The 16599-nt window shown below is 39.6% G+C and overlaps 1 protein-coding gene across 5 annotated transcripts in view; it reads right to left on the reverse strand.

The window, feature by feature from the left end:
* The window catches only part of PDZRN4 (PDZ domain containing ring finger 4), a 389321-nt gene that overhangs the window by 259509 nt on the left and 113213 nt on the right, over positions 1-16599 (reverse strand). The window contains exon 2 of one of the 5 annotated variants that reach the window (XM_039506114.1): positions 2074-2146. The exons of the other annotated variants lie outside the window; for them this stretch is intronic. Within the exon in view, the coding sequence (XP_039362048.1) occupies positions 2074-2107 (34 nt within the window). The 5' untranslated portion in view covers positions 2108-2146. The remainder of the gene's footprint in view (positions 1-2073; positions 2147-16599) is intronic. 5 annotated transcript variants of the gene reach the window in all.

Raw genomic sequence — 16599 nt, forward strand, 5'->3', positions numbered from 1 at the left:
ATTATTTTTTAAAAAGAAGATTCATATTTTGTTTGAGACACACCTTTCTTCCCATCTTTTAAAGCAATTTCAAAGTTGAGCCTTAGACTCATCTGCCTTGAAAGTTGGACCATATTGTAGCGCTATCTTTATGGATTCCAGCCATGCTTTTAAATCTCTTTATAGAGGATTGAACACCAATGTAGCGCTATATTAAAAATACAGACAATCAACCACCTTACTGCACGTGTAACAAAGGGCTACCTCCACACATGCTGCTTACCTACAATGGAAGAAAGAATATGACGAGCATCTGGCTTCCCTCCCTACCACCCCTTGAATTTAGCACTGCAGCTAATTCAGTGTTTGTCTGCTTAACAAGGCGAGATTTATTCTTGTGTGACTGAGATTTAGGTGGATGATGTAACTGTCCTTTATTAGCTCAGTTTTCTCCAAACAGGTCTTGTTCCAGTCTGAGCCATGATAGGAGGTGCTCCAGATGCGCTGTTTGCATATTTCTAAATATGTAGAACATCCCCCACTTCAGAAATGTGTTCTCTTGAGTGTGTCCCCCTTGATTAAAACTCCACAAATAGGGGGTAATATGGAGTCACATCACTCCATGCAGAAGCCTCTGGCAGACACAACCTCTCCATGGGCTTCTTTGTGAGCACAGAGAGTGCACAATCTGTTCCACCAACACCTGTGCCTTTGAGAGTATGGCTACACGAGGATAAAATCCCCACTGCTGGCCTAGGTCAGCTGACTTGCGCTCTCGGGGCTTGGGCTTTGGGAATGAAAAACTGGTTTGTTGACATTCAGGCTTGGCCTGGAGCCCAAGCTCTGCAACTCTGCGAGGTGGCAGTGGTCACAGAGGTACTGGGGCAGGGCAACTGGAACAGCACCAACTGGCCTTACGAAGTGGGTATTCAGCCACGAAAGCTCATGCTCCAATACGTCTGTTAGTCTATAAGGTGCCACAGGACTCTTTGCTGCTTTTACAGATCCAGACTAACACGGCTACCCCTCTGATACTTTAAAGGGACAGGCCACCCTGTTAAGAGACCCTTTAATGTTTTTCTGGTCCATTATTTCATTTTTCTTGTTCCTTTTCCTCACTCCTCACTATTATTTTTGTGGTGGGGTGACGTATTTTAGTTCAATGGAGAGTATGAGTCCAGGAGGACCATCTAAAATGTATGGGATACAAATACTTTCAAGACAAAGCTTTCAGCTTCGGCCCCAATCCTGAAATTGAAGCCATGAGGAGTACTCCTAAGTAGATCCCAATTAAAGTCAGCACGGCTGTCTGCTCATGCAGCAGCAGACCCACATGCTATCAATTGCAGGACTGGAGCTTGTCAAGCCCCCTCACAAGAAATTTGCTTTAAAACTTTTGTTAAGAACTGCTAAAACTAGACTGAGATTCACCAAGCAGACGTAGAAGCAGAGCTTCCTCTCAGTGACTGTCAGGAGACATTAATGCCGGAAGTACTTAGTGCACCAAGGGACTGGCAGTTGGCAGGAGATGTGAAATGGCTCGAGATTGGTTTTTTAAATGTTGGCACCAGTATTCAGATCACCCGATGAGTCAACTGATCATTTTAATGAAGCTTTGCAATAAGCAATTGCAAAGGTAAATCTGTCTGCAGTTGTAATAAGCAATCTGGCTCTAGTCTTATATGGTGGCTATTTTCTGTGCTATCATTATATATTTAAATTAATCAGAATTGAAGCTAGCAGTATATTACATCAGACAACCTTTTTCAAATTTGATTGACACCATTCCCTCATGTCCACTTGATCTGAATTTTTGCCTTCATGCCACCCACATGTCTGTTGCACACCCAGTATTTTCCTGTGCCTTTGGGGTATTCAGTTTAGGCAGTCTCATGTTAAAATATCTATAGGATAAATTATGGACTATCCATACAATATTCTCAATGCACATAACATACTATACCAACATTTTAGAAAAAAAAAAGGTAAGTTCCTAAAAAACAACAGCAACAATTGACTGATGAGCAACCTCTCTGAGTCTGGTAGAGTCCTGCTGTGATAATGGAACTAGCAATGCAGTTATAATGCACTTACATTCTGTAGACAGCAGTTTCAAATACAGCAACATTCTCTTCCAGCACAATGCTTCTTTGCAAGATCAGAAGGGCTAGTAAAGATTGAATATATCCTTTAAAAACACAGCAAATCACAAAAAAGTTTCACTGACCACTTATCTTTTGTGAGTGACATTAGATATTGCCAGTGCCACATACTGCACTCATTTCAGTCTTGCTTCATATTTTATTTATTCTTTATCGCTTTAACAATAATTTTTAACCTTATGTCAATTTTTGGAGATAATCTCAAGTGAGAAAATGTTCTTCAAAGTTCATTACATCTACGCATTGTGTAATATCTAATGGCAGAGAAACATTTGATAAATGAAAAGGTTATATGTCATTAACATGTAACAGCCTAGAGCCAGAATGTGTCATCTCTCCCAGCTAAATCTGCCTGTAGTTTTGTTTCTTAAATGATCTTTTGAATTTGGGTACAGTTCACACAAGAACACATGGTACAACAGCAGGACCATAGATACAACCCAACCATGAAGTTACGTATTAAATAAGGATCACTTTGCAAAACACAATGACAATTTTCAAATCACCTGAGGTGGCTTAGGAGCGTAAATCCAATTTTCAAATGGGACAAAGGAACTTCTGAGCCTGAAAGTCAATGAAAGTCAATGAAATTTAGGAGTCTAAAGGCCAGATTTTTAAAGGTACTTAGGTGCTTAAAGATACGCATAGGCACCTAGTGGGATCTTCTAAAACGCCACCTACTTCCCATTATTAGGTGACTCAGTCCTTTTGAAAATCCTACTGGGTACCTATCTGCATCTTTGGGTACCTAAGTACACTTAAATTTCTGGCCCCAACTCTCTTTTGAAAATGGGACTTAGGTGTGTTTGAAAATTTTATGCATAAACTTCAGAGTGCCATCTTAGTTAAGCATCTCGCAGAGCAGCAGTTGCAAATCCTGCAGTTCCACAATTCCATAACAGAAAAAAATGCAGGATATTAAAGACAACTAATTTTTTTTAATATCTCCAAAAGATGAAGTGGACCAGGGATTGGCAATCTTCTGCATGCGGCCCATCAGGGTAATCCGCCCCCGCCGCTTCCTGCAGCTCCCATTGGCTGTGAATGGTGGGGGGGAGGGAGGGAAAGGGGGTCATGCCTGCGGACAGTCAACGTAAACAAAATGTCTCACGGCCCGCCAGTGGTTTACCCTGATGGGCCGCGTACTGAAGGTTGCTGACCCCTGAAGTAGACCAACAGCATAAGATGAAAAGCAAATATTATTTAGGTATGTTTGCATTCTGCAGTTTTCAGATTTTATATGGCCATGCAGTATTATTTTGACCCTTAGTCCCACCCCATTTAACTCAAATTTGATCTGCAGAGTGGTGAAAATTCACCATTCTATCAAAACAATTATCACTTTCAGTTGTCTCTGAAATATAATACCAGAGGTTGATCTCACAACTTTTCAAAGAATTTCCAAAGTTCTGTAAGTGACAAAGTCATAAGGCAGGTGTGTTGAAAGTGTGACCCAAGAGTCAAACTAAGCTCATGACACCCTTATCCTCAATATAAAGGTGTGCACCCTACAGACTAAAGATCCCACCATCCACTCAAAAAACACATTACAGCCACCTTGGATGGGAAGTAGAGTTGCCCACTATGGGATCCAGGCAAGCTGTGAATGGTGCAAAGCCTTGAACTAGTTTTGAGTTCTTGGTACAGTAACTTGCATTACACATGAAAGTCAAAAAACCAAAAAGTTACCTACCCACCGGTTTTAAAAATAAAGAACTTTAAAAGCCTTCTAATGACTAATGTTAATCCCAGATAAAAATGAAAATATAAACTAAACATAATTTTATATAAAACTTCTACACAAAAAATGTAGTGGAAGAATTTTAAAGAAAAAGTAAAATGAGGGAGAAAACACTCAGGAAAGCAAACAAAGTTCTTTTCATAAAATGCCCTACGCATGAGAATCCTCTGTAGCCTTGGTTGTTGGGTTTTTTTAAACCAATGCCTTGAGCACATACAAATTTGCACTGGTTCAATTAAACTGGTTCAGTTAAAACAGTGCAAACCCCAGTATGGACACACATTTCAGTATAGGAGTGACTTATTTTGGTTTAGTTTAAACCTGCTCCTAATCAACTTAAGCTATAGTGAAATACACCTGATTTAAACCAAAATAAGACTATCCACAGCTTTTTGCACCAGTACAGATGTATTTAAAATTACACCATTGCAATGCTGCATATAGACAAACCCTAACACTCTCTCAAAATCTCATACAGAAACCCTATAGAATCCAGCAGCGATGACTGGAGGGAGAGGGAAGGGCAAATTTGTGACCTTTTAAGCAAGTAAAAGAAAGCCTGTGGCCAGGTCCATATTTTCACTTGAGGAATAACAAAATCCACTTGATACCCTAGAACAAGACTGATCTACAGTAGATTCAGATTTGTGTGTCAAACAATGTTTTCTTGGGAGCCAGGATTTTGTTTCAAGAGCTGCACATTCACTAACATGGATTCCCTGACTGGCTTTGTTAAAGATAGTATAACCACAGTGTATTACACAGAAAGTTCAAACTTAGCCATTTAATTGCTCTGTCATAATTCACAGCTAACAAATTACCTGAATCATACCTGTCTGTACTTTTCTGGGAAAACCTACCAGCTTGACATTTCTTAATCAGAGCTTGTTTTCCAGGTCATCAGTTTGACTTGTCAGTGTTTTACTATCTTTAATATTCTCTATTAAGGTGGGAGACAGCTGATCGTTATTTTTATCATCAGGTCTCCAGTTCTACATTTCTCTTCCTACAGCCATGAACCAAAGCTTTCAAACCTCTTATCGACTGAAGCTTGAATTGAGTCCAACTTTCACTAGTATCTGCCAAGCACTTAACCAAGTCAATCTAAGATTACTTGATAAGTCAAACTGTATCTCAAGAATGTGTAAAGCTGAAAGGTCATATCTTGTTGGCTATTAGAAGTTACAAAGCAAAATGCTGAACTTTTACCAGACCTAGATTATTTTTTTTAAGGAAACATCCAGTATTTCTAATATCCCAAGGTACTGGAGCAAGCTAAATTATATTTTGATAAAAAAGTGTGTTATGAAAATTATGAAAGCAGCCATACACTACAAGTGCATGTACTATCTGTGCCATCTCTCATGTACATCAGGATCCAAATCCAGCAAAGCCGCCAAGCAAATGCTTAAGTTTAAGAACATGAATAGCTGATTGGTTTTGTTTTTTTGGAGACAGTATGGCAAAGGTAATAGCTATGCCCTGACTTTAAGGAACATAAAAGCCTGGTTTGACTGCTGAAGCATGTAGAGTTCTGATCCTGCAAAATGCTCCAGGTAGGCAAACAAGCAGACACCCATGACTGCCTTCAAGGCGAGCCACTGTAGCTCCACATGAGTGCAGGTATCTCCCTGCAAAGAGGCTCTCATACAGTCAGGGCCTAGCTCAGCTACTTGTCATGACCAGCCATTACATGCTGTACAGTAATCTAAACTACAATGGCTAATTCAACTTCAATTCAGATCTAAAACTTTGACTGGAATAGTGAGGCTGTTCCTTGATAAATATATACAGAAGAAGAGCAAGATAGAGGTTGTTTGGGTTAAACACTCCTCTGCTGATACTCATGAGCTTCAAATTTTGTTCACACAAAAGGAGAAAATGAACCTCAGGCATATGTGGCACAGGTCCCAGAGATTTTCCCCTAAAATTTTCTTTTAAATTATGCTGCATCATATTTTGCTGATGGTATCAGTCAGTGGTTTCATTGATTTACTGTCCAATGTTGATGCATACAGGAAAATAGTGGGATATCAGTGGCAGTAATCATAATGCATCTAAAGTATATATAAATATACCATCTTGAGCTGAAGGGGAAAAATCAGACAATTTCTGGGGAAAAAAAAACACTGTTTCTAGGTAAGTTTCATTTTTTTTGGACTAGCATAGAAGTCATTCTTTCAGTCTATTTATTCCAGAAGTTGTACTTATCTGAAAACAAATCAGCAACCTCACATACAATAAGCAACATATTTTATTGCATGAATGGAAGTTTAACATAGAGATACTTTTCCCTGAAAAAGCTAACAATACAACTTAGAAAAAGTAGTTACGAAGCTATTGCATACATCTCAGTCTGTTTCCTAAGCTTCAGGATGATATTTATTAAATCCACCATAATTCTTAGGGCTTTCATTCAAGCATACCAAAAAGGTCAATGTTTAAAACTGGGCACACAATTTTAATCAAAATGTAGTAAGTCTTTTCTCAAGTGAACTGATCCATTAAAATTTTTTTAGACTTTCTTCTAGTCAGTACTGGTTCATAGATATGCAGACCAACCAAAATTTGAGCACTAAATTAGTATCCTGGTAACCTGTATCTGGTGGCCTTCACTGTTTTGGGTTTTGCATCTGTCAAACACATTTCTCATTTTCCCTCTAAGCTTTTGAGAATGCTCAAGGATTTCATGGCTCCACACAGTTTGGACAAAATCAAGTCAATGTGACTACTAATGTAGAGTTGGTGAGCAGGAATTCACAGACTGCCTACGTACATAAAACAGTCACCATGGCCTTTGTGTTTGAGTGACCAATATCTAAACAAGCTCCAGAGATCGCTGAAAATATCATATGAAATTACGTGTGGAAGCAGGGGAATTCAAGAGGCTTTTATAACCTTAATGTATCCCACAGCTCAAGGAATTTTTATTTGGAGACATTTTTCAAAGAAAAGATAATGATCACTGGGAAAACTGGAAACCTATTATTTTTTCCCCAATGTAAGCCCCACGTATAAAGAGGTATTTATAATGTGCATTTTATTTTAATTGGGGTATTCCTAGAGCTCCTATTTAGGTTATTGAGCTATTTCACATTTAACAAAACATCATCAGAAACTAACTGCAGCTTTCAAGGGCTAATGAAACACAGGTCATATCACACAACATTGATCTGCCTGGCATGGACACTGCCTACATGAGCATAATTACCTAAGAAAGGTATTAGACCAGCTAATTCTGTGTATATGAAAAGGAAACCGTCTTTAAAGAGGTCAGATGTGGGTCAGAACAAACAGCTCAGCGATTAGAGGAAGATGCACAGCCACAGTCATTATACTTACTAACATACTGTAATAGCAACCTATTGTTCTGCACAGCTTCTAAGTTCACTACACCATTACAAACTAATATTATCTATTATACAATGTTATTACTATCTAGAGATGCAAAATATAAATTATGCAGGATATCAATAAATAACTGCTCCTAAATGGATTTTAATGATAAAAACTGCTGACCCTCTCTCATGTAAGAGTTGCAAATCCAACACAGCAACATATAATTATATAAACTCTGCTAAAGAACAAGGATTTAAAGAATGCAAAGGAACCATGACTTTCAAAATGATGCATTTTTCTTTTATCAATGATTCCCTCATCCCAACAGCCAAACTAACGAGGCACTTACATGGCCCCCATCACCACAGAATCAGAGCAACTCACAAGGACTCTAGTGAGTTTAAGTTCCCAACACCCTTGCAAGGCAGAGAAATATCCATTTGTAACTGGACTGGCTGTATGGACCAGTTTAAGCAAAAACAGTTTTTAGTGTCCACACGGGCCATTCAGAGATCATAAAAACATAATAATGGTCATACTGTGTCAGATTAATGGCCCATCTAGCCCCCTATCCTGTCTCCCAACAGTGGCCCACGCCAGATGCTTCAAAGGGAATGAACAGAAAAGGGCAACTATTGAGTGATCAATCCTCTGTAGTCTAGTCCCAGCATCTGGCCCTTAGCCAAAGCATGGGGTTGCATCCCTGACATTCTTGGCTAATGGCCATTGATGGACCTATCCTCCATGAACTAATTTAAACCTTCTTTTGAATCCAGTTATACTTTTGGCCTTCACAACATCCCCTGGCAACAAGTTCCACAGGTTGACTGTATGCTGCGTGAAGAAATACTTCCTGTTGTTTTAAACCTGCTGCCTATTAAATTTCATTGTGTGACCCCTGGGTCTTGTGTTATGTGAAGGGGTAAATAACACTTTCTTATTAACTTTCCCCATACCACTCATGTTTATATAGACCTTTATCATATTTACTCTCAGCCATCTCACTGAACAGCCCCAGTCTTTTTAATCTCTCCTCATATGGAAGCTGTTCTATACCCTTAATCATTTTTGTTGTCTTTCTCTGAAGCTTTTCCATTTCTAATATATCTTTTTTGAGACGGGTTAACTAGAACTGCACACAGTATTCAAGATGTGGGCATACATGGATTTATATACTGGTATTATTATATTTATTGTCCTATTATTTATACTTTTCCTAATGGTTCCTAACACACTATTAGCTTTTTTGACTACTGGTGCACGTTGAGTGGATGTTTTCAGAGAACTATCAATAATGATTCCAAGATCTCTTTCTTGAGTGGTAATAGCTAATTTAGACCCCATCATTTTGTAAGTATAGTTGGGATTATGTTTTATAATGTGTATTACTTTGCATTTACCAACACTGAATTTCATCTGTCACTTTGTTGCCCAGTCACCTAATTTTGTGAGATCCCTTTGTAGCTCTTTGCAGTCTTCTTTGGACTTATCTATCTTTAGAAATTTTGTATCATCTGCAAACCCCTTTGTCAAGGTTATTAATGAAAATGTTGAACAACGCTGGTCCGAGTACAGATCCCTGGGGGATCCCACTATTTAACCTCTCCATTCTGAAAGGTGACCATTTATTCCTACCCTTGATCCATGAGAGGACCCTCCCTCTTACTCCATGACCACTTAGTTTGCTTAAGAGCCTTTGGTGAGGAACCTCATCAAAGGCTTTCTGAAAATCCAAATATACTATATCTACTGTATCATCCTTATCCACAGTTTTGTTGACCCCCTCAAAGAATTTTAATAGATTGATGAGGCATGATTTTTCTTTACAAAAGCCATGCTGACTCTCCCCCAAGAAAGTGTGTTCATCTATTTGTCTGATAATTCTGTGCTTTATAATAATTTCAACCAGTTTGCCTGTTATTGAAGTTAGGCTTACCGGCCTGTAATTGCCAGAATCACCTCTGGAGCATTTTTTTAAAATTGGCGTCACATTAGATATCCTCTAGTCATAAGCTGATTTAAGCAATAGGTTACATACCACAGTTAGTAGTTCTGCAATTTCATATTTGAGTTCCTTCAGAACTCTTGGGTGAATACCATCTGGTCCTGGAGACTTATTACTATTTAATTTATCAATTTGTTCCAAAACTCCTCTACTGACACCTCAACCTGGGAAAGTTCTCTGATTTGTCACCTAAAAAGAATGGCTCAGTTGTGGGAATCTCCCTCACATCCTCTGCAGTGAAAACCGATGCAAACAATTCATTTTGCTTCTCCACTCTGGCCTTGTCTTCTTTGAGTGCTTCTTTAGCACCTCAATCACACAGTGGCCCTACTGATTGTTACTTTGGCAGGCTTCCGGCTTTTGATGTACTTAATTTTTTTTTAAAATTTTTTAATTTTTTTTTTTGCTGTTAGTTTTTGTATCTTTTGCTAGCTGCTCTTCAAATTCTTTTTTGGCCTGTCTAATTATACTTTTACACTTGACGTGCCAGAGTTTATTTTCTTTTTAGTTTCCACTTCTTAAAGGATTCCTTTTTGCCTCTAAGAGCTTGTTTTACTCATGTTGGATCAACTGAAGAACTGCTGAAAGGTTTGTCCTGCACCCCTTCTAGCATTGTTGTAAACTGTTTCAGTTGCAATGTCCTCTGAGTTCATATCCACAGTTTGATGTCAGTATATTTACTTTCTATACTGGGACCTGCAATGCCAATTATTTGTATTTTAATGGTTATAAAACTTTAAACCAAATCTCAACATCCACTATCATTAAATAATAGTGTTGTTAGACCCTCCTACTTTCTGACACCCTCCCCCAATAATTTGACAATCTGTAAACATTTACACTGATAAAAATTTACAAACCTGCTCTAAAATAAACTGTTAAAATTAAGAAAATAAAAACTGCCTTCTTCCAAGTTTATGTATATATTCTACAAAACAGTAGGAATATTTCTATCACTCACAGTTTAGTCTCACAACTGCAGGTGTCTGGTGAATTCAGAGCCACAGAATGTGTACAATTGTTGTTAAATGAAGTAGCAAAAAAACCAAAGCCCACCCACAAAAAACAACACAACACAACACCAAACCCCACAAAAGCAAATGAACTTCATAGGTTAACTACCAAGATCCTGTAGGAGCTACCTTTCTGATGTGATACATTTATACATTGTGAAATAATTCTGAATACTTTAAAAGCCTTTACCAAAAATGATTGAAGAAGAAAGATTTTTCAAGAGGCATGTATTTGACAGAAGAGCTGTTATCGTGTCAGTAACTGTTTTATCAGAATTGCTATGCAACATGTATTCCCAGACAAAAACATAATAAAAAAGAATTAAGGATGAGAAACAGCAATAACCACACTTTTAAAAAAAGTTCTAGTTTTCAAAAAGCTCTACATGCTAGAAATTCAGGAAATTCTAAGCTAAACTTCCAAAACCAACCTAAGGCTACTCATCATATTATACAACTAGAGAACATACTGTTGGAATGCCTACTTCCATTCCTTGTGGCAACAAGAGGTCTTTTACTTAGAGGTGAAAGGTCAGTAGGGAAACGGTGGAAGAACTAAGAGTGTGTCTACACTATGAGCAAAGGGTATGATTCCCAGCTCACGTACACATACTCTCGATAGCTCTCATCTGAGGTAGCATGCTAAAAATGTTACTGCCCATGCAACCATGGTTTCACTCCTATTTTTAGTGTGTTAGTTCAGATGAGAGCTAGTGTGAGTATGTATACACAAGCTGGGAAACACATCTCTAGCTTATAGTGTAGATATACTCTTAGCTCTTCCACCATTTCCCTACCCACCTTCCACCTATAACTTAAAGGCCTCTAGTTGCAACAAGAAACTTATGTACAAATGCTAGGAGTAAGTTCTCTAGTTGTATCATGATTTAACCTATAATCACTTTCCATGTAGATATTGGGTGTACTGGAGAGAAAAGAGGGAAGTTCCACTAGCTAACAGGAGAGCATCAGCGCCAATTATGGACGGATCCCTCCATTCTTGGGATTTGAGAGTCTAATGTGGAATATGTCCTACTAAGGGACATATGGTAGATAGCTCAGCCTAAAATATCTTATGAAGTGAATCACCTTAGGTCTCATCTATTGTGCTGATGGAGCTCATCATCCTCACTTAGAAATGGACTAATCACTGACTCATTAATAGGACCCCCTGAGACAGTGCATGTGCAAGTCACATATTTGTACATAAAAGTGACCAGCTATTATTATTTTTATTTGAATTACTGTAGCACCTAGGAGCCCTAGTCATGGACCAGGACCCTACTGTGCTAAATGATCACTTGACATACCATTGCAAAAAAATGCACATGGAAATGTACTCATGCAACTGCACACACATTTTTTGTGAGCAGACCTTGGGCTTCCCATTTTGACAATCTGGCCCTATAATATTCATTTCTAAATAGAATCCTTCCTAAGCCCCTGTTGGAGATTTAAGCCAAAATTCTTATCTTCGGGTAAATGATCATTTCTGTGGGTTTACTTAAGTGTACTTGGAAGTAGAATTTAGCCCACAGTATTTATCAAACTGCACTGTTGTTCCACATTATACTGCATATCTTTATTTCTATGCCTATTTGTATTCTAGAGCTGTAGGTAGTTTTCCTCATGCCAACACTCATAACAGCTAATTTGTATGGAAATCTAAGGCACAACATTTGAAAAAAGTAATAAACCAACAAATAAATCTGAGCAAAGGCAAACAAACAATAGTAACTCAGAAATACTGCTTTGCATTCCAAAAGCCAAGGGTTCTATTTAAACTCTAAGGGAGCACTAAGTTGTGATGTAGATTTTGCAGCATTAAAGGTTCTCATTTATTATCACTCTTATGCTCTAAACTGACTCTGAAAAAATGAGTGGAATATTTTTAACTAGATAGGTATGAAGAGGGACTTGTTCTCATAGGAACTGCACGTGGAGGGGCATTTTAGGTGTGATGTCATGCAGCATTGAGGATTGGGACCTGCTTCTCCTGTCACATTGTTCCCTCTACCACATGCCAGACCGTCCACATGTCCAGGGATACATGCATGGAGTCAGCTAGGGACAAGGCCAGGTTGCACATAATTCCCACTGGCAATTAGCAATAGCCTATTTACAGGGGCGGCTCTAGAAATTACGCTGCCCCAAGCAGGGCAGTGCGCTCGCCGCCCTTCCCCGGTCCCGCGGCCGGGGCAGAAGTGTCTGCGGCGGGTGCGCTGGTTCCGCGGCTCCGGTGGAGCATGCCTGCGGGAGCTCCGTCCGAGCCGCGGGACCAGCGCACCTGCCGCAGTCATGCCTGCGGGAGCTCAAGCGGAGCCGTGGGAAGAGAGGACCCGCTGCAGTCATGCCTGCGGCAGGTCCGCTAGTCCCAGGGCTCCGGTGGACCTCCCGCCGGAGCCAAATGCCGCCCTGCCGGGACAATGCCGCTCCACGCGCCTGCTTGGCGCGCTGGGGTCTGGAGCCGGCCCTGCCTATTTAAATGCCACTGGTGAGTGCATTAACTTTTGTGTGAAAGTCTTTCAAGGGAGACGTACTGGGAAAAGCCCTGGAAGCACAGTTTCAGTGGAACTGCTTTGTCAGGGAACTGGGTGGGAGAGTCAGTGTAGAAGCACATTACTTCCACATATTTGTTGCTAATTTTTCCAGACTAAATGTTCTGTTTCTTAATTTCATTCCATTACGACTAGCAATAGCCCCACTCACTTTCTATGTGAGCCACAAAGGAAAGGTGGAGAGTAGCTCCACAACCACATAGACAGGAGGAGGCTGAGGGGGGGCATCAGATATAGGAGAACAGTAAGCGGGGAACATGTAGAGTTCCACAGTGGTCTTCCCTCCCTACTTTGGCCCTGGCTCAGCCATTTATGATTTTTTGTTATACTGTCCATGCAAAATTCTCCATCAAACATTTTCTATTAAATATTAATTCAACAGATTATTTATTTTAATGAAGTTAAAACTACCCAGAAAAATACAATGAAAAAAACATCCACAGGATGTGCCCATAACACATTTCCTCATGCAATAACAGTACAAATAATAGAATGCAAACCAGTGGCTGCCTACAGTGCCTTTGGGATATTTTAAGCCATGACAGGTAGCATTAATTTAGCAGTTTGGGGTTTTGGTTCCTCTCACCTAGCCTTTCTCCATAGCCAGCCACCTTCCCCCATTTCAGAATGGTGACATTATAGTAAAAGGCAAGGCAGGAGAAAGTATCACTTCTGCAACCCATTTGGAGCTATCCATAAATGACAAATCACTTTTTTGGTGATTTTCAAGACAAAACCTCCTCTTCCCCTATTACATGTTGCAACACTGAAACAAACATGCAAAATTAAGGATCCACTCACCTCCTATTGTGTTACATAATTAATGGACAGCCCTTTTACTATTTTCTTCTTCTCCAGGAATCTCTGCCATATTTTCTACCTTGCTGTCAAGGATTCAGGGGTTTATCATACTATTAAATTGTTCATTTTGTAGTAGGGGCCCCAACAGAGATATGCCCCCCTTGTGCTAAGCACTGTTGATATACATACTAAGGCTACGTCTACATGGCATACCATGCGTGACAGCGTGTAGGGTATGTGTAGCTATATGCCGCAGTGAAAAGCAGGCTGTGTCCATACTCCAAGGTGTAGCCACACATGTTAATGAAAGGCTCTGGCAGAGAAAGGCTCATAAGCAGGAAACTGCTAGAGCCTTTCCCCGCTGCCTCCCCCTGCCAGAGCTTTCTCCTGCTGCCTCAGCCTTTTCCTGCGACGGGGAAAGATTCTGGCAGTGGGGAGGCGGCGAGTCACTACACTGTTTAAAATAGCAGTATAGATGAGGGAGGCACTGCTTGGGCATTTAGAGAGCCATTTAGGGTACATATCCAAAGGGTTCAGGCATGTCTTTACTCACCTATGCAGTGCCTCACCATCTACACTGCTATTTATATCCATGCTAGGGGGGCATGTAGTATATATTCCTTAAATGCCACTCAAAGCCGTGTGCAGTATAGACATATCATATCCCCGGAGAACTTACAATCTAAATAGACTGGAGGTGAGCATAGAAACAGGCGATGTGCCTTGCCTGACGTCACACAGCAGGTAAATGTCAGAGATATGGCTAGACCAATAATGCCATCAAAACTGTTTTTCGATGCAAAATTGAGTTTTTTGACTAAACAATTTTTTTCATAAGTGGCTGCTTAGTGAAGAAATTTTCCATTTTTCATCAATAAGCTGAACACCTGGCCAAACCCAAAATATTTCTATTTGGAAATGCTACCGTGGTGTCTCATTCCTTAGGGGAGTAGAAGTTTGGGTATTTTGTGTTCCTATTCTCATCTCTAGTACATTTTCCCAGAGTGCACTGCAGAGACTCAGCAAGATGGGAGAACACAATGCATCATGGGGGATGTAGTCTAGCTAGCGAGCTTGGCCCATACAGCAGAATGGGGCATGAGGCACCCAAAATAAAATTCCCATGAGGCATCAGTTTTCAGTCAAAAAAGTTTTCAGACACATTTTTTGGTTTTCGATTTTTTATCTGATCCTATTCTTTGCTCCCCTCGTTACACAATGCTCTTTCTTCTGGTAGTTTTCATTTCCCTCACTTTGTCTTAAACTGGTTTCTTCTCTATTTCTCACACTTCCCAAGCTAGCTCTTACACTTCTCTCTCTGTCTCTTCTTCCTATTCCTCTATCTAATATCTTTCCTTTCCCACCCCAAATATCTCTTCACCATGAACATAAGCCTGAGATTTCCCCAGTATTTCCTTCCTATTTAGATTGGACCACACACTCCTGAAACATTAAAATGTTCTTTAAAATGGCCTGCTTGCTAGCAATCTCTTCTTTGAAACTCCCTCCCCAACCGTCCATCATGCAGATCTCACCTAGAGGATATTTATTTTGCTTTAGAGGAAGCTGCTGTAAGTGTGTATGTCAAATGCAATTTTTACTTTCAAAAACCTCTGCAATAATTGCAAATATATTTGAAGGCTTTAGGAAATGGGTAAGACTGAGAAAAGCTCTGTCTTCCTTTGTGCTTTTTCCTTTCCCTTCTCCTGCAGTAGATTTTATTGTCAGAATTAAATATGAATCTTGCTAGTAAAATACACTTGTGTTGTACGATGCAGAAAGGTATAAGTCTCTGTGAAGAATCTAAAGCAAGGCATTTTATTCTACATAATTGCTTTACAACTCACTTATGATATCAGAAAACAAGTCCCTGTTTACCTGCAATAGTTTTGCAGTCTACATTTTTAGCTTTAGAAACTTATTTTACTGGATTTATTTTGCAGCACTGTACCCCTCTGTATGACATGCAAAATGAATAATTAAAGAGATAACCATGAAGCACTACAGAAATTAATTTTAACCGGAGAAACAGGATCAGAGAACAGATCCTACAATGCATTTTACCAAAAACACCTTTAGCCATTTCACTAAATAATCTATGTCACATTCTCCTGTAGTCTCCAATGTGATTTCCTTCTGATTTCCAGGATAAAGTATTTCTGTCATTTCTAGGGTATTATGCTAAAATCGGTCTTGTTCTAAAGCTGAAATTCTCCTCTCCCGCAACAAAAAAACCTTAGCCAAAGGACCCCTAAGAAGAATGAGAAATCACTTTAGAAAATTAGTGACACCCCTGGCCAAAAGTTGTGGCAGAAATTAATGTAAGATTGAAAGAATGACTCAGGGCAGGCTCGGTGACTTAGTGATAGCACAATGAATCACCATGTAAAGGTATAAGGTGCCACAGGACTCTTTGCTGCTTTTACAGATCCAGACTAACATGGCCACCACTCTGATACATGTAAAGGTAAGATTTCAGCATTTTTGTCAATTCTCTTGTTCCCAGCCTCTGAGTACTATAGTGACAATGTGATGTGGACAGAACATCTAGCATTTGGCCTAAGCAATTCCTGTCTGACACAGCACTAATGGGCTCTGGACAGTTATGGTAACTGTCCTATGAGAAGGAAGTTAGTTCAAATTAGGTCTGAGGATATAGGGAAATAAAAAGGAGGTAAGTCAGAGTCTTGGGGCTCTGAGCGGGGGAAAATTATGATTAAGAGCTATATTAATTGGAAATTACAATGTTCTTTGACTTACTGGGTTAAGGTCTCATTACATTTCCAGAAGCTGGGAATGGGTGACATGGAATGGATCACTTGATGATTCCCTGTTCTGTTCATTCCCTCTGGGGCACCCGGCAATGGTCACTGTTTTTGCAAAAAATTCATACTTTATTATAAAACAAGACTAATTGTAACACTCAATTCTTCTAATCAGAAATGTTCCATTGAAAACTGTAATTAAGATTTTGGAAATATCCAAGAACATTACCTTTGAA

The sequence above is a fragment of the Mauremys reevesii genome, linkage group 1 (genome assembly GCF_016161935.1).
Source record: "Mauremys reevesii isolate NIE-2019 linkage group 1, ASM1616193v1, whole genome shotgun sequence".
NCBI classification, from domain to species: Eukaryota; Metazoa; Chordata; order Testudines; family Geoemydidae; genus Mauremys; species Mauremys reevesii.